We start from the raw sequence: 26,493 nt of genomic DNA on the forward strand, positions 1-26,493 counted from the left end.
TCTCTACACCTGTTCTCACAAGGTAGCTCAGTTCTACAGGGATCTTGGGGTCCTCTGTTCCCCTCAGAGGCCAAGCATTCACAGCTTCTCTCTGAGCTGTAAGTGGTAAGATAGTAGTTTGCTGGGCAATGAGATAGACAGAAGTACAAAGAGTCAGGTAGCAAACAAAAGCCTAGAAGGCTGGAAGATTTTTTTTTTTTAAGGATCTGTATATAATTCTTATTAACTTGAGGACTGACTCAGTACTAGATCTTATAGATCTGCAAAGAATGATCTTTGCAGGAAATCTCTGTTACTTGAAGATGAAAAGGAATGTGAACCAATTCAGACTTTGCCAACTGATAGTTCAGGAGAAGGCCCTCTGGGATGGCCAGAAAGCAGAGTGTGCATGTAATTGCAGAACACTTCTTTCCCTTGGGATGAAAAAAGAAAGAAAGAAAGAAAAAGGAAGAGAGGTACTAAATCCTGAAACACAATATGCTAAGTGGGATAAAATATGGTATTAAACGTAGGAGAACTAAAAATCTTACAGATTTAATTAAATAAATATTTTAGAGGGCCTACCACAGGTGTGAGATGTTGGGTATATAATGGTGAGCAAAACAGTTCCTGAGCTGACAGAATTTCTAAAACGGTGGAAGAGATATACATTAATAGAAAAATATAATTATAGATAGTCCCCGATTAATTATGATCTGACTTTTGATTTTTCAAATTTATGACCGTGTGAAAGCCATATGCATTCTGTAGAAATCGTATTTTGAATTTTGCTCTTTTCCTGGCCCGGTGATATGCTGTACCTTCCTCTCTTGTGAAGCTGGGCAGCAGTGAGGTGACTGTGCCCGACTGCAGGCTAATGTACGTGCTCGGAGCACGTCTCAGGCAGGCCAGGCTACACTATGATGTCCGACAGGTTGGGTGTATTAAATGCGTTTTCCACTTACTATATTTTCAACTCACGATGGGTTTATCGAGACATAACCCCACTGTAAGTCAAGGAGCATCTTTACATACAACATTGCAAATTATAACGAGTGCTGTGAAATAGTATATAATTGTAATGAGGTGCATTAAAAATATGTAACAGAGGAACTTGGTAATAGGCTGCCAGTGACAACCAGAGGAACCTTCAGAGCAAACGATTTCTTTCTACCTGCCTACCTGCCTACCTACCTACCTATCTACCTACCTACCTACCTGCCTACCTACCTGCCTACCTGCCTACCTACCTGCCTACCTGCCTACCTGCCTACCTGCCTACCTATCTATCTACCTACCTGCCTACCTGCCTACCTATCTATCTACCTACCTGCCTACCTGCCTACCTACCTGCCTACCTGCCTACCTGCCTACCTGCCTACCTATCTATCTACCTACCTGCCTACCTGCCTACCTGCCTACCTGCCTACCTATCTATCTACCTACCTGCCTACCTGCCTACCTACCTGCCTACCTACCTACCTGCCTACCTGCCTACCTATCTACCTACCTACCTGCCTACCTGCCTACCTACCTGCCTGCCTACCTGCCTACCTGCCTACCTACCTACCTACCTATCTATCTACCTACCTACCTACCTACCTACCTACCTGCCTGCCTGCCTGCCTACCTACCTACCTGCCTACCTGCCTACCTACCTGCCTGCCTACCTGCCTACCTGCCTACCTACCTACCTACCTACCTATCTATCTATCTGTCTCTGTGCTATCATCCTCCTGGCAGGGCGAGAGAACAGGAATCTTCAGATAAAAAGGGATCCACTGTTCACTGTTCTCAGGAGAGTAAAAGGTTAGCCTCACATTCGCAGTTTTCCTCAGGTTCACATACATGAAAAGCATTTCACCCTCGGAGAAAATTCACTAGCATAAAGATCGTTAGAATCAATAGGTAGGAAACTGATGTCTTCTATCTTCGGTATATTGAGGGACAGACCCCGAAGGTTGCTTGATGGCACAGGCTGTGGTCTGGATGTGTCTGTCATTCCAACAGATACTGTGGCTGTTCAGCTGTTTGGCCATAGGCAAATGACATTTTAAAAATCAGAGACAGCCACTTCTGATTTCCAGATGGCACATGTATACATGTACCCGAGTCAGCCCCCAGCGCCAGGCTCTCTCTCCACGGTCTCTGCCTCAGTGTCTAACACAATAGGATTTTTTTCTTCTTCTTGCTTTTGTCGTCTCAGGTATATAATGAAACCTCATCAGCAATATTATTCTAAAAGCTGAAGCTTTCCTACATAACTAATGATGAGAGAGCCCAGAACACAGAATTCTTAAGTTGTATCACATCAGTGCTGACTGCATGGTAGACTCTAAATACTGAATCCCAACAGAATGTGCAGAGGAACAGGCTTTATCAGAATGGCCAGAATGAAACGCCTGAATCTCCACAGGAGCCTGACGAGGCAGCTTATGATAATCAGAGAGAACGAGTTCCTCGGGGCCTCTCAACCCCTCCAAGTGGGGATGCGCTGCGAGTCTGGTTATCGATGCAGAGACCTGATGGGCCGCCGGGGCCCAGCCTCTCTAACCACACGGCCGGTGACGAGAACTTGGATTTTTCACAAAAAGAATGTATTTGCTGAAATCAAATTGCCACAGATGGTACCAAGGGATCTGAGATACCTGGCTGAGTCCCTTTGCACTCCTATTTTTTCAGCTTTATGAACTTCTAAAACAGAAGAAATCCTGTTCTCAGGGGCAAATGGAACATGTAAGAAGCCCGGATGGCCGCCTTGGGCCGTGGTACCCTACAGCGAGCCAACTGCCTGGTGGATGCCTGAGAACAAGACCACGTAAACATGTCCCTGTTGCCTAGGCCTATAAAATCTGTACTAAGCGACAGATGCATGAAGTGGCGTGGGTGGCTGGGCAATGAGGCAACCAGTGGGAAGGAACTGGCGGCGCCTCCAGGTGTTCAAAAAGGCAAGCGTTACACATGCAATGAGCCAACACTAAGTCAATTTAAATGGTTTCCATTTCCTTGACTCCCACGGCTGCCCTTTTATTACTTTTTCTCTTCAAGCCCAAAAGTTTATTTATATTTGAATTCTCTCATATAAAATGATCGAGAGGATATAGAGTTTATAGACACAGTTTGAATTACCTGGCCAACGCCTATCAAATGACTGCTTGCGTACCAGGGCCAACACTTCAATAGCTATGCAGGGGAGATAATTCGTTAAAAAAAACCCCCACAACAGGCAATCTTTAGAAGCTGGGCAATTTCACTGAGAAGTTTGCTGTAATCCTCTGCCGAGGTATCACCAGCAGACTACGGTCGCTTGAGAATCCTACTAAATACTTGGTATTATTTATAGTCATCAGCGCCTGCAGGCAGAAGCAGGTTGAGGAGCAGTGGGAAAACCACACGTAGCACTTACCATCTTCGGTTTCCTGCCACACGATGCCCTCGAGGTTGACGCTTGTCCCAGGTTCACAGGGGCCCAGGCACTCAGGCTCGGTGGCTAGAGCCACATCACATGTGTTGACCCCGACTGATCGGGTACGCACCATGATCTGCTCACAGGGGGAGGAGATGTCATTACTGACCACGGGTACCAAAAGGTGCAGTGGCAGCACCGCGGGTGTGGAGACGGGGGACTCCATCTGCGGGGAGAGAAAGGAGGAACTGATTACAGGGAGAACACTCAGAGGAAACACCTTCTCTGTACTCCGCCACGTCCTGCGTCCTCTCCTGCCCAAGAGTGGAGGGCTCTCAGTGTAGGACGGACCCTTCCCTTCAAGTTCTAGGGCACGATACCACTACAGATGAGTGCACCCTGTGCTAGGAGAAGCTCTTCTTCTTATTAACAATTTTCCTCATAAACTGTGCTTGGCTAAAAGCATATAAAAAAAAAATCTCATCTCATTTAAAAATCTCTAATGAAAGAGAACCAGGGCCAGATTTCAACAATAACAGAGGAAGAAAAGGACCAGCTTCTGAGTCATGTTCTACTGCTGCCACGATGCTTCCCAACAGTCTATCCTTCAACAAGTAATACGTTAACCAGGTGTAAATCCAAGAACACGGGAGGGCGTAAAGGCAGGAGAAATATCCAGATCCTAGGAATGCCACTTCAAGAAGACTGGAGCTTTCATTCATCTTTAGCTAGAAGGAAATCTACTTAAAAGTTATATAGGAGACCAGGAAGCAACGTGACGGGGGTTTCTGTTATAACAGAAACTGGTTACTGAGAATGGCTTTCTGGAATGTAAATCTAACATCAAATTTATCTGTAAGAAACAGGAGGTGCTGTTACTATCCAGAAGCCAATCCACAACAGTCTACAGATGACATTGATTACGCACACAGAGGTCGAAGTAGTTGAACATAAGGACCGTCAATCTACCTCCAAATCTAGAACCTCTCACAAGATCCCAATTATTTAGATTCCAAGAAGAATGCAACACATCAAGTGTTAAATGAAAAGTTGTAATAGAGGGTAACAATCCCTTCACTCTTTAAATCCCAGCATTTATCAGGGTGGCAGAGTACCAACTCCGAATCTACAGTGCCCAAATCCTAACTGAACATAGTGTCTTGCGTATGCAAAGCCACTCAATACACACAGATGGATCTTCCCTGAAGATTAAATGATACCAATCAGCAGACCTAGATAATGAGAGTCAAGGATTGGGACCCTCTTCCCCTTGTTAAAGACTTTTTTAGTCCAGGTTGAATATACTCCTTAAACAGACCTACATTCAGAGAGAGCCACACCTCGAACCTATAATCCAAGCTGCTGGACAGCTCTGCAACATACCTCTGGTTCTGGAATAGTTTACTGCATGATCACTGCTCTACCTATAATCCACCTTTCTCCTCTTAACACACACACACACACACACACACACACACACACACACCCTTGCTGGCCTCGAATACTACTCTAGAAACTGTAACCTGCATACTGCATCCATTCTCTGCAGTTAGCTCTGACGTTTGGCTTAGAAGTCACTGCTGTTTGCAGATCATCACTGTCAGAGTCCACACAATGCTAAACACTCATTCTGATTAATTCTGGTCCCTGAAAAGCTGCCAAAACATCATCTTTATCAGCCTGTTGTCACACACACACACACACACACACACACACACACACACACTCACACACACCTTGGACTTCCCTAACGCTGCTTTTTTCATAAAATGAAATCGAAGTGGAAGCCTGTGTAATGAATCTGCTGCATGATAGTAAACGCCAAAAGGCATTTTCACTCTCTTTTGCACTCTTGAAAATCAGGCATTTATAATTTAATTTGGCAACTTTCTTGGGATGTGGTAGATCCTTGAAAGACCCTGTAAACATGTACATGCACAGACCTGAAGGTAGAAACACCACAGAAAAAGTAAACTACTACTAGCTGTGCTAGAATCTGGCTCTAATCAGTAAGCCCTTTCGGGAATGCTATGAGAAGGTGGCTCATAACTTTTTGGAAAGCAAGTTTCCTGGAGAGTTTACCCTTGAGAGTTACTAGAAAGGGGAAATTAGAGACAGAGTATAGATCATCTTCGCTCCTGGCCTTCCCCTTGTTTCTCCGCTCTTTCTCTTGGGCAAGACAAAAGCAATTTCACTATCAGCATGTGCATTTCCCTTGCCTGGAGTTTGTTCCTTTTTCTATACCTTTCTTCTACGAGCAAGAAAAATTCCTGCAAGGTCCTCTTTCCTCACAGAGATTGGCCCGCATCTTCTAGGTCACTCCTGTGAACTTTCAGATTGCTTTGCCTGATTGGCTTGTCCCGTTGCCAATCTGTTCCACTGCAGAGGCAGGATCCCAAGCACAGAAGGAGGTGAGTCCCCGGCGTGTCACCTCCACACTACTCTCCCTCTCAGCCAGCAAGGACGGCTCTGTTCTGGAAGTGGTTTCATTTCCTGCTAGGTTATTCAGTGCTGCTGGAGTCCAGGGAGAAGATAAGCTACTCACAGTCTAGATAAAGCCAAGCCCCCAGTTCTGTACTGACAGATACAGAAAACAACATCTAAGATGTAAGTAGGAAACACCACTGTTGCAATCAAGCTCTTTGTCCAATTAAACCCTGCGATACGACATTTGAAGAGAAGAAACATAGCTGATCACTAAGAATAACTGGATACACACGAGGAGGTGATTAACACGTGTCTGCATCAAACTATATACCTTACTGATCAGAGTTACGTAGTAGAGTTCAGGATGTCTTGTGAGGATTGCTTTATTTAATTATTTAGTTAATTAAAAGGGATTTTTGGAGGTGGGGAGAAATCCACCTATCGGTTTGGAACTATTCAGTTTCCTTCCACTTTGCAACAAATCTAAGGAGAAATCACAGAGCAGCACAATAATGTTTAATTACAGCTCCAGCTCTAATTACCGTTTGGTCACATCTATAATCTACACTAAGCCATAGTGCATAATAAGCAGCTCTGTGATATTCATCTAATAACCTAGGTGGCTTTATGGGATTTCATATTCTACTACTCACTGGAACAAACAGAGCTTCATTTATCATTCTCTAGGAGAGAATGAAAATCAGGAAAGGATTCATTTTGCCACCTTTCCCATATACCTAGGATATAGGAGCAGGGATTGTCAGGAGATTGGTACCAGCAGGGAAAATAAAGAGCAAGAATATAAAAAGTTAAGGTAATTAAATATCTTAACAACCAGGACCATAATAAAAGCGGGGCAAATTCTCACTCTCTGAAGTGCTAAAAAATGCCACCATGGATTCTGGGGCTCACTGAATGGGGAGGTAAACAACAAAACAAAACAAAAACCTTCAAAGAGACTCACAGAGAATTTAATGATGGAAATCTCTTAAGTTTCCCAACAATTTATATTCTTTATCTTTTAATGATACTTCTTTTCAATTCACCTTTAGATATTAGTCTTAACAGCACCTATTAGGGGTCTGAGTGCTGACAGGCAGGTGACACAGAAATGCGAACTGGAGAGAATAAAGAAAGGCCAAAGCTATTAAACTCCCTGCAAGAAGTAATTACACACTGACTTTGGCTGCCTCCCACACAAGACGCATTGATGGAGGGAAAATTTCAAGGCTGCAACAGAATTTTGGGGGTAGAAAATGCAGTAAAGAAATATTTGATTTACACTCTCCCTTCTTCCCTTCACAAATATGAGTCTAATATCTTCACCTTCACAGCCAAAAGGTAGAAAGGAAGTTGGTTCTACTGACAACTGCAGTAGCTCTAGAAACTCCCTTTTATCCAAGAATGAAAGATAACTGGGGGTAATGGTTAGATGAACGTTCAGATTTATTCAGAATTATCAGAGAAGATGATGTAGAAAGTAGAATGTCAAATATATTATTAAAGAGAGAACATCTTATTAATATTACTATGTTACTATGTTAATAAGATGTTCTTTCTTTAATAATTGCAAAGGTCCTTCAAGATTTTACAGTGACTCAGCACTGGCAATACTAACAGTAATAGAGGTTCCCGATTCATGGACAAACACGTAAGTACTTCCCCTGTCGACACATTATATAAAACTTGACTTGCTCACAAAGTTTTTATTGTGGGTTATTAGAAAAAGCAGGTATTTTTTAAAATCACATTTATTTGTTTATGTATTTGTGTTATTTGTCTCTCAAATTAAAATACAGAGGAAAGGGCTGGCCCGGTGGCTCAGGCGGTTAGAGCTCCATGCTCCTAACTCCGAAGGCTGCCAGTTCGATTCCCATGTGGGCCAGTGGGCTCTCAACCACAAGGTTGCCAGTTCAATTCCTCGAGTCCCGCGAGGGATGGTGGGCTCCGCCCCCTGCAACTAAGATTGAACATGGCACCTTGAGCTGAGCTGCCGCTGAGCTCCCGGATGGCTCGGTTGGTTGGAGCGCATCCTCTCAACCACAAGGTTGCCGGTTCGACTCCCGCAAGGGATGGTGGGCTGTGCCCCCTGCAACTAGTAACGGCAACTGGACCTGGAGCTGAGCTGCGCCCGACACAACTAAGACTGAAAGGACAACAACTTGACTTGGAAAAACAGGCCTGGAAGTACACACTGTTCCCCAATAAAGTCCTGTTCCCCTTCCCCCCAAAAAAAATAAATAAATAAAATACAGAGGCAAATATCTTCAGTCATTTGAGCTGCCTCCTGTTAACTGGGATTTCAAGACAAAATAAGTTTACTGTATTTTTAAAAAAAACTAAGGATTATTTTTGCTTATTCTGAAATACCAGTGATTCCTTGTGAGAGCCTGGCAGGTAGATATCATGGAATAACTAAGGATGGAGGGAGCAATATGAATTCCTCTTTCCAGCAAAGCTCTTGTCAAAATGCAATAGAATATTCTGAGAGTCAATCCTAAAACAACACACATTTAACTATTAATGAAGAAGGAAGTCAGCTCCTTTCAAACACTAAGTACTCTTTGACCCTAAGTGAAACACTAAATACACTAAGCCTCTCTTTAAAAAAAGAAAGGGAGGGAGGGAGGAAGGAAGGAAAGGGAAGGGGGGAGGGAGGAAAAGAAGAAAAGGAGGAGAGAGGGAGCGGGAGGGAGAGAAAAAGAAAAAGAAAAAGGAAAAAGAGGCTGCTGGCCGGTTGAGCTTCCAGATTTCACTTAGGCTGCTCTGAAAAAGAATTTGATTGTAACTCTGGTGAATTTCCAAGACATCTTGTAGCAGAAGGCAAGGAGGAAAACGAGAAAAAGAAAGACATGGTAGCTGGCACCGCAACCAGACATCAAACAGTTTGTAGAAGCTACATATTCTATTATTCACAGAAGACTTACTTTAACACTCTACCTAGTCAAGGTCAGCAGTGAAGGCTGTTCCAGTGTGTACTAGAAAATGTAAGTGCAGTGAAAATATTATTTCAAGACTACAGACTAACTATAGGGCGTTCTCCTGCAAAGATCTCTACACAGCGTCAGGTGCAGACCCTGAAGACCTCTTTTGGGTAAAGAGGAGATAGTGGATCCAACGATCCTAACATTCAAGCTTCTTTAAATTCCTACTGTGTGAGAATGGATTAATTACGCTGGAAATTTAACAAAGGAAAAAGACATCTCACAAACAAAACCAATACACGCCACCAATCACATGGCAGTGTCCATTACTCCATTACATGGCAAAGGCTTTGCCAAATGAAGTGTCTATTCTGCTCGTCTAAAATCTTCTCATTCTGCAATCTTCTGCCTGCTTCAAATTCACAAATTTTCCTTTAGAAAAGCTATTAACTTTGCAGCTGATGAGTGATGATAGGGGCCTAAGTATTTGGGGGGGTGGGGGACCTCTGAAACTGACCCCCCGCCCCCTAAAAGGTTGATAATCCCTCCCATTCCTGTAGTGTTCCTAAAAAAGCACTGGAATTAGCTTCTCAAGAATAAAGAATTTGAGAAAAACTCATTCTTTGCCTGCAACTACTTCCTCTCCTGAACACACGTCTTACCTCCTTTCACATACTCATTTCCTAAAAAGTCAGAGGGGAGCTTGTCATTTCTACTCCATTCTCTTACCCCTTAGGATATAAAAACAAACAAACAACCCACAAACCAAATAAGGTGAACACAGAAAGCTAAAGCCTTTTTCTGATCCTTTCAGAATCACAGATATTAGAAGAAAAGTCTCAATTTACTTATAACATGAATGGCCCAAACTGTACTCAAGAACCTAATCATCATTCACATGGATGGTTCTACGAGAAAGCATAAGAATTCTAAATTGAGACGTAAGCAACCACATCTGGCTCTGCAGTAGCTTGGGGAGGAGAGATGGGCATGACGCCCCCTGCTTTAACCAGCTGTTTTCCAACTTCTTGGTCTCAGGAAACCGTTCCAGTCTTAAAAATTGAGAACCTGACAGCTTTTATGTACGTAGGCTCTCGCTATTGATATTTACTGTGTTAGAAATTAAAACAAAGATTTTAAGATGTACTAATTAACTTATTTAAATCAACTAACAATTTTGAAGTGACAAAATGAGAGGCAGAAGAGATAAGCAGTGGCCAGGAACACGGCTGGTGAGAGGCAGAAGGGAGGAGGCAGGTGTGATAAGGAAAGGGCCACGCCGGTGGCCCTGGCAGTGATGGAGCAGCTCTGTACCTTGTCTGTGGGGTAAATACTCAAACCTACACATGGGATAAAACTGCACAGAAGTACATACGCACGCACGTACACACGTACACACACACACACACACACACACACACACACAGAACAAGTAAACCGGGGAAATCTGAACATCAATGTCAACATCCCTATTGTGATGTTGTCCTATAGCTTTGCAAGGTGTTACCAGTGGGGAAAACCAGGTAAAGGGTCCATGACATCTCTCTGAATCACTACACTACATTATCTCAAAAAGGTTAACAAAAAATTGAGAACCCAAAGACCTTTTTTTTATATCTATTGATATTCACCATACTAGAATTTAAAAAGAAATATTTTAATGTGCATTGACTTGTTTAAGTAACATTTAAAAACCTATTATGCATTAACGTATATAACATTTTAAATAAAAAGAACTACAATTTTTCAAAAGGAAAACAAAAGAAGAGCAGCACCGATTTACTTCTATTTTGCAAATTTCAACATCTAGTTTAAGAGACAGCTAGATTCTCATGGCTGTTTCTGCATTCCATCTTGGTTAAATGTTCTGGTTGAAGTACATAAAGAAAAGGGCCTCACATAGGTTATATATATATAGGCTTTTCAAATAATTGTGGATATTTTTCTTTGATATAACACCAAAACCCAACAAGTGTCAACTCTTAAACGTTAGTGGCAATATGAAATCTGACTCTATTTGCAATGAACTTTTTGTACCTTACACTATAATCCATTGGTCTGTCTTGCACTTTGAAAGTTTCTTTTACCCATGCATGATTTTTTAACAGCATGCATTAGTCATTTGGAAAATATTAATTCACTGAGTTATACCACGCTTTCCAATATGGACACATTTCATTTCATTGATGTGAAAAAGTCATAGTCATCAGAAAAAGTCTTTAAGTACTGGTAAGCTGTAAAACTCCTGGGGAGTGAGGGAGGAGAAACAAATTTCCCCAAATTATGTTTGCTTGAAAGCTCAAATTTTATCATTAACAACAAATACCGTCAGTTGTTTTTCTTGGAGTAATAGGCTCATTTCATTCACTTTCAAGAAAACGTCTGCCAAATACCCAAGTCTGAATAATTTGTCAGTTGTTCTTTCAAGTAAAAAAACGGCATTTCATGAAAAAACTGGCTAGTTCAGCTCACAACTCAATTCCACAAGTGTTTTATGTGTACTCCCCATGTTATCAAATAAAATATAAAATGACATGTACTCAAAGGCCGAGACTGAATAAATAATAATTTTTACTGCTTTATTTAAAGATATTTTTAAAGTGAAACTGGCTTTATAAAATTTTTTATATTTTACTAAAAGGCCTAGCAATGAAGAATGTGACGGCTACTAGTACAATTTGGTGCCTCTGATTTGATTCGTGCTAAGGTGGCCAGCCATTGTACGCCTCACTGCGTCTGCACCACCAGTACCAAGCCAACGAGTGAGTGGGAAAATGATGTTTTAGTATTCTTCTGAAAATGGTTCTGACCTAGCAGAACCTCTGAAAAGGTCGCAGAGACACCTCGGGGTCTACAGATAATATTTCGAGAACAAGTTTCAGCTTCTCTAGAAGTATATACCCATCTGATTCCTAAACAAAACTGGGGTTCTGGTAGCAAGGAGTTGAGGGAGATTATTCGTTGGGCAAACAAGAGTTTCTAGTTTGGGTGAAGGAAACAGACATGAAGGCAAGGAAAATTATTAGCAAGAGTGGAGTAGGAAAGAACACTCCTAAAATGTACATGCTAATTATTTCATAAGTAAGGGATATTTGTGATTAGGGATTAATAAATTTCAGCAACTGAGTAATAAGTATTTAAAAAATTTGGGAGAATGAAGAGCTCAGTTAATTGTTTAGAAAATGGACAAACAAATAATGGTCATTAACTACTGACAAAACTGACCCTTACTCTTGGCTGGGGGACGAGGGGAAATCATTCCCTTGAGTGTCTACTTGTTTTAAAATTGCCAAGGATAAGACTTCTCTGAAATTATAACTTAGTAGTTCAGAAACATGCCATTATCTAAAAGAAATTTAAAAATGGATCTTTAGCCAGGAGCCATCATTTCCTACAGAACTCTCCCTGGTCTTTGCTACATGAGCTAAAGGTATAGAGATAAAACTGTACCTTGGTCTGAAGGGTGATGTACAAGTATGTATTTACTTGTGATTATGGACACCTTAGCACTGTAAAACCAGGAGGGAAATGGCCATCTGGTTAGATAGGCTTCACTGCCCAAGTGTCTCCTAGGTGATGTTGTGTTCTAGAAGGTCACAGAATATCCACTGATTTTGTTTAACTTCCACATAAGCCTCATAAATTTGACAGAAAACTATGGGTTAATTCCAATGAGAGGTCATTCTAGTTTAAAAAAAGCACCTTAAGCAGCAGCAAAGCTCATTTGCTTTGCTAGAGAGCATGTTTATATTATAGCCTCTCATTTTGTATCATGTATATGTTCCTAAAAGAAGATGTAAGACCAAATCATAGCATGGAAGAACCTTAAACATCATCTAACTAACCACCCAAGGGTAAAATCTTGTCTATAATAGGTATTCATAAAACCTCTATTTGTACTCCATCCTCATCTATCCGTGCGGGGGGAGAAAATAACCCTTACTTTACTGGGATGGTTTAAAAGATTGAATTCCTTAACACACATCAAGCGCCTAGCAGTGTGCCTACAGGATTCTGGCAATCTCAAATGGTATCTGTGACCAACTCTTCTAAGAGTCAAGTCACTCTCAGAAGCTCCCATTGAATTTCATATCCATTAAAGCTCCCTAGATCTTTTCTAATCAAACTTTGAAAAGATTGTCTTCAATCCCCGACCCCCCCGTTTTCTTTCCCAGAAGCAACCAATGCAATGCACATGTATTTCCTTGTTTTTACATACCTTCCCTTTATTCTTTTTACACAAATGACAGCGCACTGTATACACTGTTCTGTACCTTATTTATTCATGTACCAAAAATGTAGGAAACTGTTTTAAACTTTAAGTGCTTATTTCAACAAGACAGACTGGTTGAAATCTCAACTCTATTACTTAATAGCTGGGCGACCACAGACGCGTTATGTAATCTTTCTGAACCTCAGTTTCCTCTTCTGTAAAATAAAAACATCAAGGGTACCTCTATTTCATACAGTCATTGTATAGCAATTAACTGCATGCAAAGTGCTAGTGTACAGTGTCCAAGACACAATAAAAGTTCAATGAATGTTAGCTAATGATGATGAGAATAATATTAACAGTATCTTGTTAATTTTATTCCATCTTTCAGTCTCTTATGACATTGGCAATCTCTATTCAGACATTCAGTGCTTCAGCCATCCATCTGTAGTGGTTCATGATAGTCAGTTTTGACTTTTCATCATGCTTTCCCTTCCTTCTTCTGGTAGAGGAATTTTTCTTTCCTTGGGAAATCCATTCCCCCAACCTCATTCTACTACAGGAGTGGCCCAACTCTACCCAAACTACATGGAATCAGTTCCCCACAGGCTATGGAGATTCCTTCCTCATCTGGTCCCTTTCTCTGGAAGTACTAATCAAATATGGAGCTTCCAGGGGCCATTTCTCCTAACACATGAAGAAGGCTTCTCTAAGAATAAAGACAGTTCAGAGGAAAGTAGAATAGGGAGATGAGCAAAGACAGAATCCCAATGACTTATTTGAGTCTCTGCCTGAAACCAAGGATCTTCATTCCTTGTTTGCTTAAACTAGCTTGAGCCAGGTTTCCATCACAACTGAAAAAGTCCCGACCACTACATATCACCCACATATTTATATGCATACTTTCTATTTAGTCACCGAAGCTATACTAAAATTGTCAAACAAGACTGGACCAAAGGCAGAGTCTTGTGGTATACCACCTCTACCCTAGCTGACAAACATCTACTAATCAATACTCTTGACCTGTAGCTCTTCAGCCAGCTATAAAGTCACACAACTGTATTACCAGCCAGTCCACATTTCACTGACATGACATCAAGAATAACAGAAAGGCTTTTTCAAACACCTTGAAGAAATAGAGACATTCCATCCAGTCTATCCACCCAACGACTCTATTGGGAAGAAAGAGTTTAGAGTGCTTTGCTTTAGAACTTAATTTGGTTTCTAATAAGCATTCTTTTTATACATCCTTTCTTCATTCATAAACATTAAATACTATGGTCTAACCATTGTACTATGACAAGTGATGAATTTTAATATGAATATAAACACAAGGTAAATGGCTATGCACATAAAATTAAATTATCTCTTTGCTGTATATATAGAAACTTAAAGATACCAGCTGAAAAGCCTATACTTTGTTTAAAGCTAGTGTTTATTAAATAGCTTGTTTCTAGGTCTGTGGGGCAAACAAATGTGAACAAGTTATTAAAGCAGTGTCATAAGGATGCAAAAGAGGTAAATACAAAGTGGGCAACATAACTTGTGTCCACCTGAGAGAGTCAGGTAACACTTTACCTGAGTCTTGAGGAATATGTTCAACAGAAAGATAAGGAAAATTCGGTTATTTCCATCAGATGCAATACCAACTACATGGCCTGAGAGGGAACCACACAATTTGGCAGGGAGGGCGTGGAGGGAGTGGTGGGAGATTACATGTCAGGGTAAAGGAAGTCAGTGGAGTTTTAAGCAGGATAGTGGTATGATCCAATATGCTTTTAAAATTTTTACTTTGGCTCTGAGGGAGATTAATCAGAAGTCTAGGGCACCAATCAGAAGCCCACTATAACAGTCCAAGTAATCTATAATGATGGCTGGAACCAAGGCAGTGGTAGTTGTAATGGAAAGAAAGGAATGGGTTAGAGGTGGGATACGTAGGATTTGGTGGTTGACGCAGTGTCAAAGAGGTAAGAAAAACCTGAGCTGATTTCAAGTTTTCCGGTGCCATTATCTTAGACAGGAGACATAAGCAAACAACAGCGATAGTAACAAATTGTTGGTGGGACAGAATCAGAAAACTAGTTCAGCTCTGGACACAAGTTCTCAGTAGGCAGCTGGAGAGACAGGCCTGGAACTCAGGAGGAGATCAGAGCAGCAGGTAACAGAAGCCATGAAGTTGATTCACCCAGTTATAAGAGTCACTGTATTCTAGTTAACAGATTTTTAATGCCTTCGTTATTTAAATATGGTCCTTATTCTAATACTCACAAATCCGTTTAAATATGGTCCTTATTCTAATACTCACAAATCCGTTCAACGGAGTAAAATGGAGAATCACACAATTCTACAAGGTTCAGCAAAACAGGTATCCTGTACTTGTAGAGTCAATACAAAGTTTATATCCTTGCTTGCAAATTTCCATGTTAGATTAGGATAGTAACTGATAAATAATCACAAGAGAGAGATAAACAAAGACCTACAGGTATCCTACCCAGGTAGTGACTGACAGAAGGAATAGGGAAGGGTTCATACTGGAGGGGACCTAACGTAAGTTAGGAGTCTCCCAAGAGAAGAAGAAGAGGAAAGCAACAACTAGCTGCACAGCCATGAACACACAATATATTCAAAGAACCACAAGCTGGAGTAGAGGGCAAGGAGAGTAAGATCTGAACTTAACTTAGCAGGTGTTAAGAAACTACTGAGGCAGTAAGGCAAAGGAGTGATGTTCTCCGATTTAAAAGTACATCTGTTATATTTAAAGTAAAATGAATGGAAAGGAGGGAGTAGACTAAGAGATTGAAAAGGAGGGCTCCTAGCTAGATGCTTGCTGTAACACACCCAGTAAGTCAGAGATAGGGGGATAATGGGAAGGGCTCAGGAGAAGTTCAGGACATATAAGCAATCTGACTTCATGAGTATCGGCCATGTCAATAATCCGTAAAGGAGTCAGGTATGATAATAACATCTGACACAGATGGTTAGGAGATGATTTCATTCCGCAAATATTTACTGAGCACCTAATACATGCCAGGCACTATTCTAGATACCAAGGCTATGTTATGAACAAAACAGACCAAAATCCTAGTCTCTGGAGCTTAAATTCAAGTGAATGGTATTCCATTGCTGAAAAAAAAAGAAAAAAGAGGAGGAAAGATTTTAATTTTGATTTGGAGAAAGATGAGAGTTGATTAGTTTGGTTTTTTTACTTTGCTTAGTTGCTAGCACTCTAGGAAAAGAAGACTGGAAATATATTAGAAGTAGGGAGGTCTCCAGTGCACAATCTGAAGGGGTCTTCTGAGTTTAAGGACTTCAGAATAATATATAAATACGGGGCCGGCCCTGTGGTTCAGGCGATTGGTGCTCCTAATGCCGAAGGCTGCCAGTTGGATTCCCACATGGGCCAGTGGGCTCTCAACCACAAGGTTGCCGGTTTGATTCCAACGGCAACTGGACCTGGAACTGAGCTGCGCCCTCCACAACTAAGATTGAAAGGACAACTTGACTTGGAAAAAGTCTTGGAAATACACACTGTTCCCCAATAAAGTCCTGTTCCCCTTCCCCAATAAAATCTTTAAAATAAAAAAGTAGTAATAAAATAAAATAAGGATTTGCAAATAATTATTTAAAATATATATACACACACACACACACACACACACAAATGAAAACACAATATAATATTCCACCTATCTGACTGGCAAAGGTGAAAGAGTTGAACAATACCCAACTTGGTTAAGAGTATGGAAAAAACAGCAGTCTTACACAGTATTAATAGTTGGTGGGAATATGAATTGGTAGAAACTCTGGAGAGGGCAATTGGCAATATGTATCAATGTGTAAAATGCACATACTTTTTTGCCCAAAACTTCAATTTCTAGAATTTTTATCAGGAAGGTAACAGGACAGGTGCACAACGATGTATGATGCAGTTTTGATTCAGTACTGCTTTTAATAGCCAAACAAAAAACTCCAGAAATAATCTAAATGGCCATCATTGCATAGATCTCTATCATCCAGGGCAGATATCCACAGCACATTTTTGAGTGAAGAAAAGGTTACAACACAGCATGTACTTCATTATCTCATTAATGCTAAATTGATCTCTATGTAAGTACATACGATGTTTTTTAAAATTAAAGTTCATTGCGGTGACAATTGTTAGTAAAGTTACATAGGTTTCAGGTGTACAATCCTGTATCACATCATCTATAAATCCCATTGTGTGTTCACCACCCAGTGTCTGTTCTCCTTCCATCACCATGTATTTGATCCCCTTACCCTCATCTCCCACACTTTTCCCCTCTTACCCTGTGGTAACCACTAAACTATTGTCTGTGTCTATGAGTTTTTGTTTCTTCAATTGTTTGTCTTGTTCCTTTGTTGTTTTCAGTTTTATATACCACATATCAGAGAAATCATATGGTTCTCTACTTTTTCTGACTTATTTCGCTTAGCAGAATAATCTCAAGGTCCATTTATGTTGTCGCAAATGGCACTATTTCATCTTTTCTTATGGCAGAATAGTATTCCATTGTGTATATATACCACATCTTCTTTATCCATTCATCTATCGAAGGACCCTTCGGTTGTTTCCATGTCTTGGCCACCATAAATAAAGCGGCAATGAACATCGGAGCCCATATATCTTTATGGATAAATGTTTTCAGATTTTTTTGGTAGATACCCAGGAGAGGGATTGCTGGGTCATGTGGTAATTCTATTTGTAATTTTTTGAGGAACCTCCACACTGCCTTCCATAGCAGCTGCACCTGTCTGCATTCCCACCAACAGTGTATAAGGGTTCCTTTCTCTCCACAGCCTCTCCAACACTTGTTATTATTCATCTTGTTGATGGCAGTCATTCTAACCAGTGTGAGGTGATATCTCGTTGTGGTTTTTACTTGCATTTCTCTGATGATTAGTGATGTTGAGCATCTTTTCATATGTCTATTGGCCATTTGGATAAATGTCTTTTCAGGTCCTCTGCCCATTTTTCAATCGGATTGTTTGTTTTTTCGTTGTGGAGTTATATGAGTTATATATGTTATATATATATATATATAAATTTATTAGGTTGACAATTGTTGGTAAAATTACATAGATTTCAGTTGTACAATTCTGTATTACATCATTTATAAATCCCATTGTGTGTTCACCACCCAGAGTCAGTTCTCTTTCCATCACCATATATTTGAGAGTTCCTTATATATTTTGGATATTAGCCCCTTATAGGAGGCGTTGTTTGCAAAAATCTTCTCCCGTTCAGTTGGCTGCCTCTTTACTTTGTCAATGGTTTCTTTTACTGTGCAGAAGCTTTTTTAGTTTGATATAGTCCCATTCATTTATTTTAGCTTCTACTTCCCTTGCCTTTGAAGTCAAATTCATAAAATCCTCTTTGAACCCAAGGTCCATTAAGTTTAGTTCCTATGTTTTCTTCTATGCAGTTTATTGTTTCACGTCTTATGTTTAGGTCTTTGATCCATTTTGAGTTAATTTTGGTACACGGTGACAGACAGATAGCAGTCTAATTTAATTCTTTTGCATGTGGCTTTTCAATTCTCCCAGCACCATTTATTTTATTTTATTTATTTTTAAAGACTTTATTGGAGAAGGGGAACAGGACTTTATATTGGGGAACAGTGTGTACTTCCAGGACTGTTTTTTTCCAAGTCAAGTTGTTGTCCTTTCAGTCTTAGTTGTGGAGGGCGCATCTCAGCTCCAGGTCCAGTTGCCGTTGCTAGTCGCAGGGGGCACAGCCCACCATCCCTTGTGGGACTCGAGGAATCGAACCGGCAACCTTGCGGGACACGAGGAATTGAACTGGCAATCTGTGGTTGAGAGCCTACTGTCCCATGTGGGAATCGAACTGGCAGCCTTTGGAGTTAGAAACATAGAGCTCTAACCGCCTGAGCCACTGGGCCGGCCCCTCCCAGCACCATTTATTGAAGAGGCTATATTTTCTCCATTGCATGTTTTTGGCTTCTTTGTTGAAAATTATCTGTCCATATTTATGTGGGTTTATTTCTGGGTTATCAATTCTATTCCATTGGCTTGTGTGTCTGTTTTTCTGTCAGTACCATACTGTTCTGATTGTTGTTGCCCTGTTATTACAAGCTCAAGTCAGGAAGTGTGATACCTCCAGCATTGCTCTTTTTTCTTAGGATTGCTCTGGCTATTCAGGGTCTTTTGTGGTTCCATACAAATCTGATAATTTTTTGTTCTATTTCTTTAAAAAATACCATTGGGGGGCCGGCCCGGTGGCTCAGGCGGTTGGAGCTCCGGGCTCCTAACTCTGAAGGCTGTCGGTTCGATTCCCACATGGGCCAGTGGGCTCTTAACCACAAGGTTGCCGGTTCGACTCCTGCAAGGAATGGTAGGCTACTACCCCTGTAACTAGAAAACGGCGACTGGACCTGGAGCTGAACAGCAACCTCCACAACTAAGATTGAAAGGACAACAACTTGACTTGGAAAAAAGGCCTGGAAGTACACACTGTTTCCCAATAAAGTCCTGTTCCCCTTCCCCAATAATAATAATAAAAATCTTAAAAAAAAAATACCATTGGGATTTTTAATGGGGATTACATTAAATCTGTGTATTGCTTTGGGTAATATGGCCATTTTAACTATGTTGATTCTTACTATCCATGAACACGGAATGTCTTTCCATTTCTTTGTGTCTTCAGTTTCTTTTAAAAATGTCTTATTATTTTCAGTGTATAGGTCTTTCACATCCTTGGTTAAGTTTATTCCTAGGTATTTTATTCTTTTTGTTGCAACTGTAAAAGGAATTGTTTTATTTCTTTTCTGAGATTTCATTGTTAGTATATAGGAATGCAATGGACTTTTGTAACATGGATTTAATAGCTGGCAACTTGACTATATTCGTTTATTGTTTCTAATAGCTTTTTGGTGGAGTCTAGAATTTTCTATATATAGTATCATGTCATCTGCAAAAGTGACAATTTAACATCTTCATTCCCAATTTGGATGCCTTTTATTTCTTTCTCTTGCCTCATTGCTTTGGCTTGGATTTCCAATACTATGCTGAAAAGCACAGGTGATAGGGGACAGCTCTGTCGTGTTCCTGAATGGAGAGCGAAGGGCTTCCATTTTTCACCGTTAATTATGATATTAGCTGAGGGTTTGTCACATATGGCCTTTACTATGTTAAGATATTTACCTTCTATATCCATTTTATTGTGTTTTAATCATAAATGGATGCTGTATCTTATCAAACGCTTTTTTTGCATCAATTGATATAATCATATGATTTTTGTCCTTTACTTCGTTTATGTGGTGTTATCATATTGATCGATTTGAGTATGTTTAACCATCCTTGTGCCCCTGGGATGAACCCCACTTGGTCGTGATGTATAATCTTTTTAATGCATTGTTACATTCGATTTGCTAGAATTTTGTTTAGGATTTTTGCATCTGTATTCATCCGAGATACTGATCTTTGTGTTACCCTTACCAGGTTTTGGTATCAGAGTAATGAGTACATACGATTCTTAGACAACATGTAGATGAGAAGTTGAGATCTGGAAGGACGCTCTTATAGTCATCTTTGGGGAGTGAGAATCTGAATGAGTTTTAATTTCTCTTTTATATCTTTCAGTATTTGATTTTTCATTATATTGAGAATGTATTATTCTAGTTTTTTAAAAAGCTGTTCTCATTTTAAAGGAAAACGGAAAGATGTTTACGTATGTGATTTAGGTTTACTATTATATATGAGGAAATGAGCAGGTAGGTGAAGAGAGTAAGAAGTGTGGGGCATATCAGTAGAGGGGAAGGCAGAAGGGTAAGGACATTAAGTCAGTACATCTATTGCACAGGTAACGGGCAGTAGGACTGGCCCCAAATTGCTGGCTGGTTCCTATGGTTCCTAAGGACAAGGACAGTACAACATGAACATTTCTATGACCTTCACGCAGCAGACATTCAGGACCTGGTGGCTGCCTGTATTCATTTGATGCTCATTGTTGAGAACTATGTGGCATCTTCCACGCATGTACAAACACGCAAAATCTTTGTTGAGAAATAAACAACAATCCCAAACGCCTGTCTGTGGCAACCAGAAATCCTACCTGGAACAGGGCCAAAAAAAAAAAAAAAAGCCATGTCTCCAGCACTTCTGAGAAAACTGCCGCTGCTGCTTATCAAATTAAAATGCAAAGCAGCTCACTCCAGTGTCACTGGGAACTGCCAGAAAGGGATTACGGTTCCCACCCCAAGGATGCAGGTCAGCTAAACAATACCCATCTTCATGTGCTGGGAAGGCGGGAGGAGGAGGAGAAAGATTAGGCCAGTTTCCAAATAGCAGTCCCGCCTGCTTGTTACCGTGGTAACCTCCCTCCTCTGAGCTGCTCTCATTTGTCTCTCTCTGCCTGACCTTCATGTTGCTCTGACAGTAACTGAGGAGGAAAAGGTGCCCGCCTGCCAGCTAAGCACTCAAGTGGAGGGCACTGAGCAAGAAAAAAGGGCACTCAGACTCCCTCTCATTCTACACTCTAAACGGTGACCTCAGAGCGATTAGAGTCCTGAAAGAGATTTCTGGTGGCCCTTGTCATTCCATCCTTCCTCGCCTGCTCTCAGGGCCACCTCACTTCTCGGATATACCCTTTTCGTGTGAGGAATCTGGGTCAGAGCCAAGCGGGTAGGTGAGAAGTCACAGAGAAGAGAAAGAACAAGGCACGATGAGCTGAATAACAGAGGTAATAAAATGTGAACTCAAAAATGTCTGAGACAATGATCAGTACAGTAGTTAAGTACAGCTCTTAGTTTCCTCTCTTCAGGATTTGTGCCGGGTGTCCAGTCAGTGGAGGTGTGAGGGCAAGTAAGGTACCTGGGACAGGCTAGGAGGGTCCATATACTTAGTGCTTTTTATTGTTTCTTTTCAAGGCCTGGATACCTCAAATTCAATCATTTAACAAACAATTATTGAGTACCCTCTGTAGGTCCTGTGCTAGACACTGGGTATGGAGTGGTAAGTAAACGTAAATTAGAATCCTATTGAGGAATAAAGAGGGCAAGTGAGAAGAGAAACAATGTGAGCTACCCAGGGTGGTCAGGGATGGTGTCGCTGAAGAGGCTGGATTTCAGCTGAGACCTGAAAATGAGAAGACGTGAGAACCCAGGGATATGCAATGCAGGCAAAGGGAAAAGCATATGCAAGCCCCTAAGGCAGGAAAGAGCTTGGCATATATTTGCGGTCCGTATTTCATTTCATATTACTGGACACACCCATGGAAAAATGTTTGACTCTGATGATTCTAGAAGCTTAGGAGGACCAGGGAATGGGCAACATTAGAACCGCTGCCCAAGTATCATCCACTAAATTCACAGATGACTCAGTTATTATCAATTATGAAATGCTGTGGACAGAATTCTTATCCAATAGTTTAGAAAAATAAGAGCTAGACTATTGGGGTCAATTCTCCGACAATAGCAGTCAACTGTCATTCCAAAAGACACGCTGTGCAACAGTCGTGCTGATTTCCATTAGTTTATCTTAAATGGCATCCTCAAACCCACCACAGACTTTACGTCAAACCTAACTGAACTGATTTGCGTTGGAGTGATGAGCTTGTAAAGGAGAAGGGCCAGGTTTTAGTCCCAGTTTCCCACCTCTTCGCTGTATAACCTTAGGCAAGTCCCTTCACTTCTCCAAACTTCAACCTTGTTATGAAATGAAGTGGTTGAACTTGACAATCTCTAAGGAATTGCATTAGGGCTTTTTCAGTTACAACTGACAGAAAACCACAGCCAAACTGGCTTCAACAAAAAGACAATTTAGTGGCTCTCAAATAACATAAGTCCAAATCAGACATGCCCTGTTGTAGGGGCTTCAAGTGATGTCACTGAGACCTAGTTTCTATCCCTCCCTCTCTTGGTGCTGTTTTTTCTGGTCCAGCGTCATTTTCAGACAGGCTCTCTTCCTGAGTGGCAGGGCAGCTGAAGCAGTTCAAGCTTTACAAGCCCAGTGGAAAGACGAAGGCTTTTCTGATCACTCTAACAAACCTCCTGAAATTCATTCTGACTGATCCAGTTTCTGGAGTTTAAGAGCCAACGACCCGTGAAATCTTTATAATTTTTATATTTCATAACTATTTCAACATATTCCCTGCAAGTCTTTGCCTTTTCTGGTTTTCATTTTCAAAACCACAGTGTACATGTAGTTGTAGCTGCTCAGCATCCCTCTTTTCCGTAGGAAAATGGACCGACCCTCTGTCCGTCCCGTGTTCCTAGTAAGATGGGCAATCACAGTGCTTCCCCAGCCACCCGGCTCGGGAGGAGCTTCAACATCAACCTATTCATTTCTCCTAAAATAAGCTGTTGAGCGAATATTTTGCTTTTTTTTTTTTTTAGAAGGTGGAGCCATGCCTCATCCTGTTCATGATATAAAACTCTTTGAACCTCTCCTACTCTTAAAAGTATTACATTTTTGCATCTCCCTTAAATAAAATACTTGAATGATAGCCAAGGAGTTCCACTGCAAAAGTATTACTATGGCCAGAGAGTAAACACCAAGCCTTCTTATCCAATTCAATTCTATCACAATTGACTCTACATTTCTATTCTTATCCACTCAATTTTACTACAGGAATGAGTTATAGTTGGATCATCAGAACATTCTGGATTATTCTTGAATGTGGGAACTTTCTTGAAGACCAACTGGAATTTTCAGATCACAAAAAGCCAGATTACCAGAATTTCACTGTATCATGAACATTTTTGTGTCAATTAGCTATTAATTTAAAGCACAATTTTAAATGTTTGCATAGTATTCTTTTAGACAAATAAACCATTATTTATCTGACCAATGCCCTACAGGTGGATGTTTAGGTTGTCTCAACTTTCACTTGTATGAACAAAGCTGAGAGAAATATCTTAATGGCTAAACCTCTTGTACCTGGTTTCACTACCATGTTTCCCCCAAAATAAGACCTAACCGGAAAATAAGCCCTAGCATGATTTTTCAGGATGATGTCCCCTGAACATAAGCTCAAATGTGTCTTTTGCAGCAAACCTTAACGTAAGACCCAGTCTTATTTTCGGGGAAACATGGTATTTCCACAGGCTAAACTCCTACATATGAAATTAGGGAGTGAAAGGGTATGTATGTACATTTGAAGGCTTTTTGGTTCTGGTGCTTCATCAACTCTCAGGTTTTCTAGAATTAACTCTGGTATATAATATTTAATACACAACATATAATATGCACTAAATATCGAGTTCAATTTACCTCAGGCCCCCTCCCCCATATGCATGGCCTTATATTTATCCACAGTAATGTTTAAACCGTTCAGGCCCAAGAGCTAGAATACTGAGCAGAGTCTGGGTCCCTCTTAAGCCAGAACAATGAAAGGCTAGATCTGTTAGATACAGGTTGAGAATTGAGATGTCTAATCAGCAAGTAGTTGGCAGACAGTTAAGATTTGAGCTCATAAATTAAATGGGGGCCATGCACAGTATGTGCTTTTTCTTCCTCTCTGCAACTTCTCTGGCAGCTCTTTGACTTTCTAGTAAATGAGAATAATGCTTTAGCTTTTATCATAACCAGTATAATCAACCACATACCATCTAAATTTTTACAGTATCCGTCAGTCTCAGTTTTCAGTCATTTATCTGTGAAGACCATCAAGAGCTTTTCAAAAGGATACGAGTTTTTCCTGCCAAATCTCTGTAATAAACAAACCTCTTAAGTTTCTGGGTCTGTTTCCAATATGTGAAATTTCTTAACCACTTTATAATTTTAACCTTGTAGGAAAAAAAATCTCACATAAAATAATCCCTGAAAAATCTCACAGATGGGGAATATTTCAGGAATTAGTAGAAGAGGGTTTTGGTTTAAGAATGGATAGATAAGGGAAGAAAGACTTCTTCAAATAGAAGTACAGGGTGAAGATAAGTAGGAGATAATGATTAAGAGAAACGGCCTTTGAGGATAGCCAACTTGGGTTCAGAAAGACCCACCAGTACCGGCTGTGCAATTTTTGGCAAGTCATTGGACTTCTTTAAGCCAGTTATCCAATTAGTAAAATGGAAATCATATTAGTAAGTATCTCACAGAACTATTATGAGAATTAAATGAAGTATCATATAAAAAGCATTTAGCTTTGTTGCCTGGCACATACCCTAAAAATGCTAAATGCTGCTGCTGCAGTTTCTGTTATGATTAAATGTGCCCTAGGAATCCTCCAAAGGGGCTTTATCCACTGACCCTTACCTTCAGAACAAAGAATAGAAGGTTCACAAGCCGGAGATATGAGCAACTCTTTTCAGGCTAAGAACAGGTCAGGAGTTGGCTACTAAATCATCAATTTAAAATATCGAGTGCTCCTTTTTAGCTTTTTAAGCCCATCCTTATTTGAGGCTGGAACATGTGCATGTGAGGTGAGTGCCCCTTCCATAATTCTTATTCTACTCTATACGGGGCTCCATCAGAAGAGTTAACATGGAATTTGCTAGTGTTCATCGGAGCAAGCCAGAAAGAAACCTAGGAGAGGAAGTCCCCGAATGACATTATGATGTGTAGTTAAACCACTCGCCCTATCTGGATAGCTGAAACATGTCCTCCACGCACTATTAAGACTGGGAAAGAGGTTGCCAGAAATTCCAGTGGTCTGTACAATCTTCCTCTCCTTGTAGAACAGAATGCATAACCCAGTTTCCCCAAGCAGATAAAACTGGTCAGCAGGTGACAAAGTGGTAATAATCCCATAATTCTCAAAGGAGTTAGAGAGAAAGCACTTAATCTCCGCCCTCAATGAGGCATGTGGCTAATCACTGGCTTGAGAAGAAACCTTTGGAAAAACAAATGGGTGAGATGGCTTCTCATAAGAGGAAAATGCCTACAGCACAAATACTTCAGTCTTTAAAAAGCTCGGGGAGACCCCCACTATCTGCTCTTCCCCTAACCTCTGTAACAAGCTGACCTTAATTCTGCAAAGGGAGTTTTCCTGGCTCCTATTACTCGGTTCCTAGGACCCTCGAGACATTTCTAGACATTAGCTGCGGTCACTTAGGTTCTCTTGGCTTCAGTTTCCTTATGAGATTAATAAAATACTAGCATTTTAGTCTCTTCTAAATTCTAACCCAAACTGGTATGACTGTCAAGGGGCAGCTATCCTTAATAGCACTGTTGCTTAACTTGAGCTTTATTACAAGGGGACCCTTCAAAGTGAAAACCTCTACATTCAGACAGCATTTTCAGTACAAAACGAAAACACTGCCAACCAGGAACCTCTTCAAAATGATATAAATGAGATAAAGGCTGCACATAAATCACAGTGGCTCTGGACTGGCTTAGGGTCCAAGCATGACAGGTATTAGAAGATTCACAATATTTGAGCTCCATAGAGATAACGTATATTTCAAGTATAATAAATGGTGAAATAGGTCAGATTCATGTACTCGTCAAGCAAAGAGATATCTTCTTTCAATCTTAAATGACAATTTTAATATTTCATTGAAATGGTCTATTTTGGTATGATTTTCATATCTCCAGTGTTCCAGAACTTAGTTCTAAAGATATTC

At 40.6% G+C, this 26,493-nt stretch overlaps 1 protein-coding gene across 2 annotated transcripts in view; it reads right to left on the bottom strand.

Annotated features, from left to right (window-relative positions):
- Window positions 1–26,493, bottom strand: part of ZNF609 (zinc finger protein 609) — a 183,792-nt gene that overhangs the window by 46,311 nt on the left and 110,988 nt on the right. For both annotated transcript variants that reach the window (XM_033108717.1, XM_033108716.1), the window contains exon 3: window positions 3,386–3,611. In XM_033108717.1, coding sequence (XP_032964608.1) covers window positions 3,386–3,611 — 226 coding nt within the window. The remainder of the gene's footprint in view (window positions 1–3,385; window positions 3,612–26,493) is intronic.

Source organism: Rhinolophus ferrumequinum, chromosome 6 (assembly GCF_004115265.2).
Source record: "Rhinolophus ferrumequinum isolate MPI-CBG mRhiFer1 chromosome 6, mRhiFer1_v1.p, whole genome shotgun sequence".
Lineage (NCBI taxonomy): Eukaryota > Metazoa > Chordata > Mammalia > Chiroptera > Rhinolophidae > Rhinolophus > Rhinolophus ferrumequinum.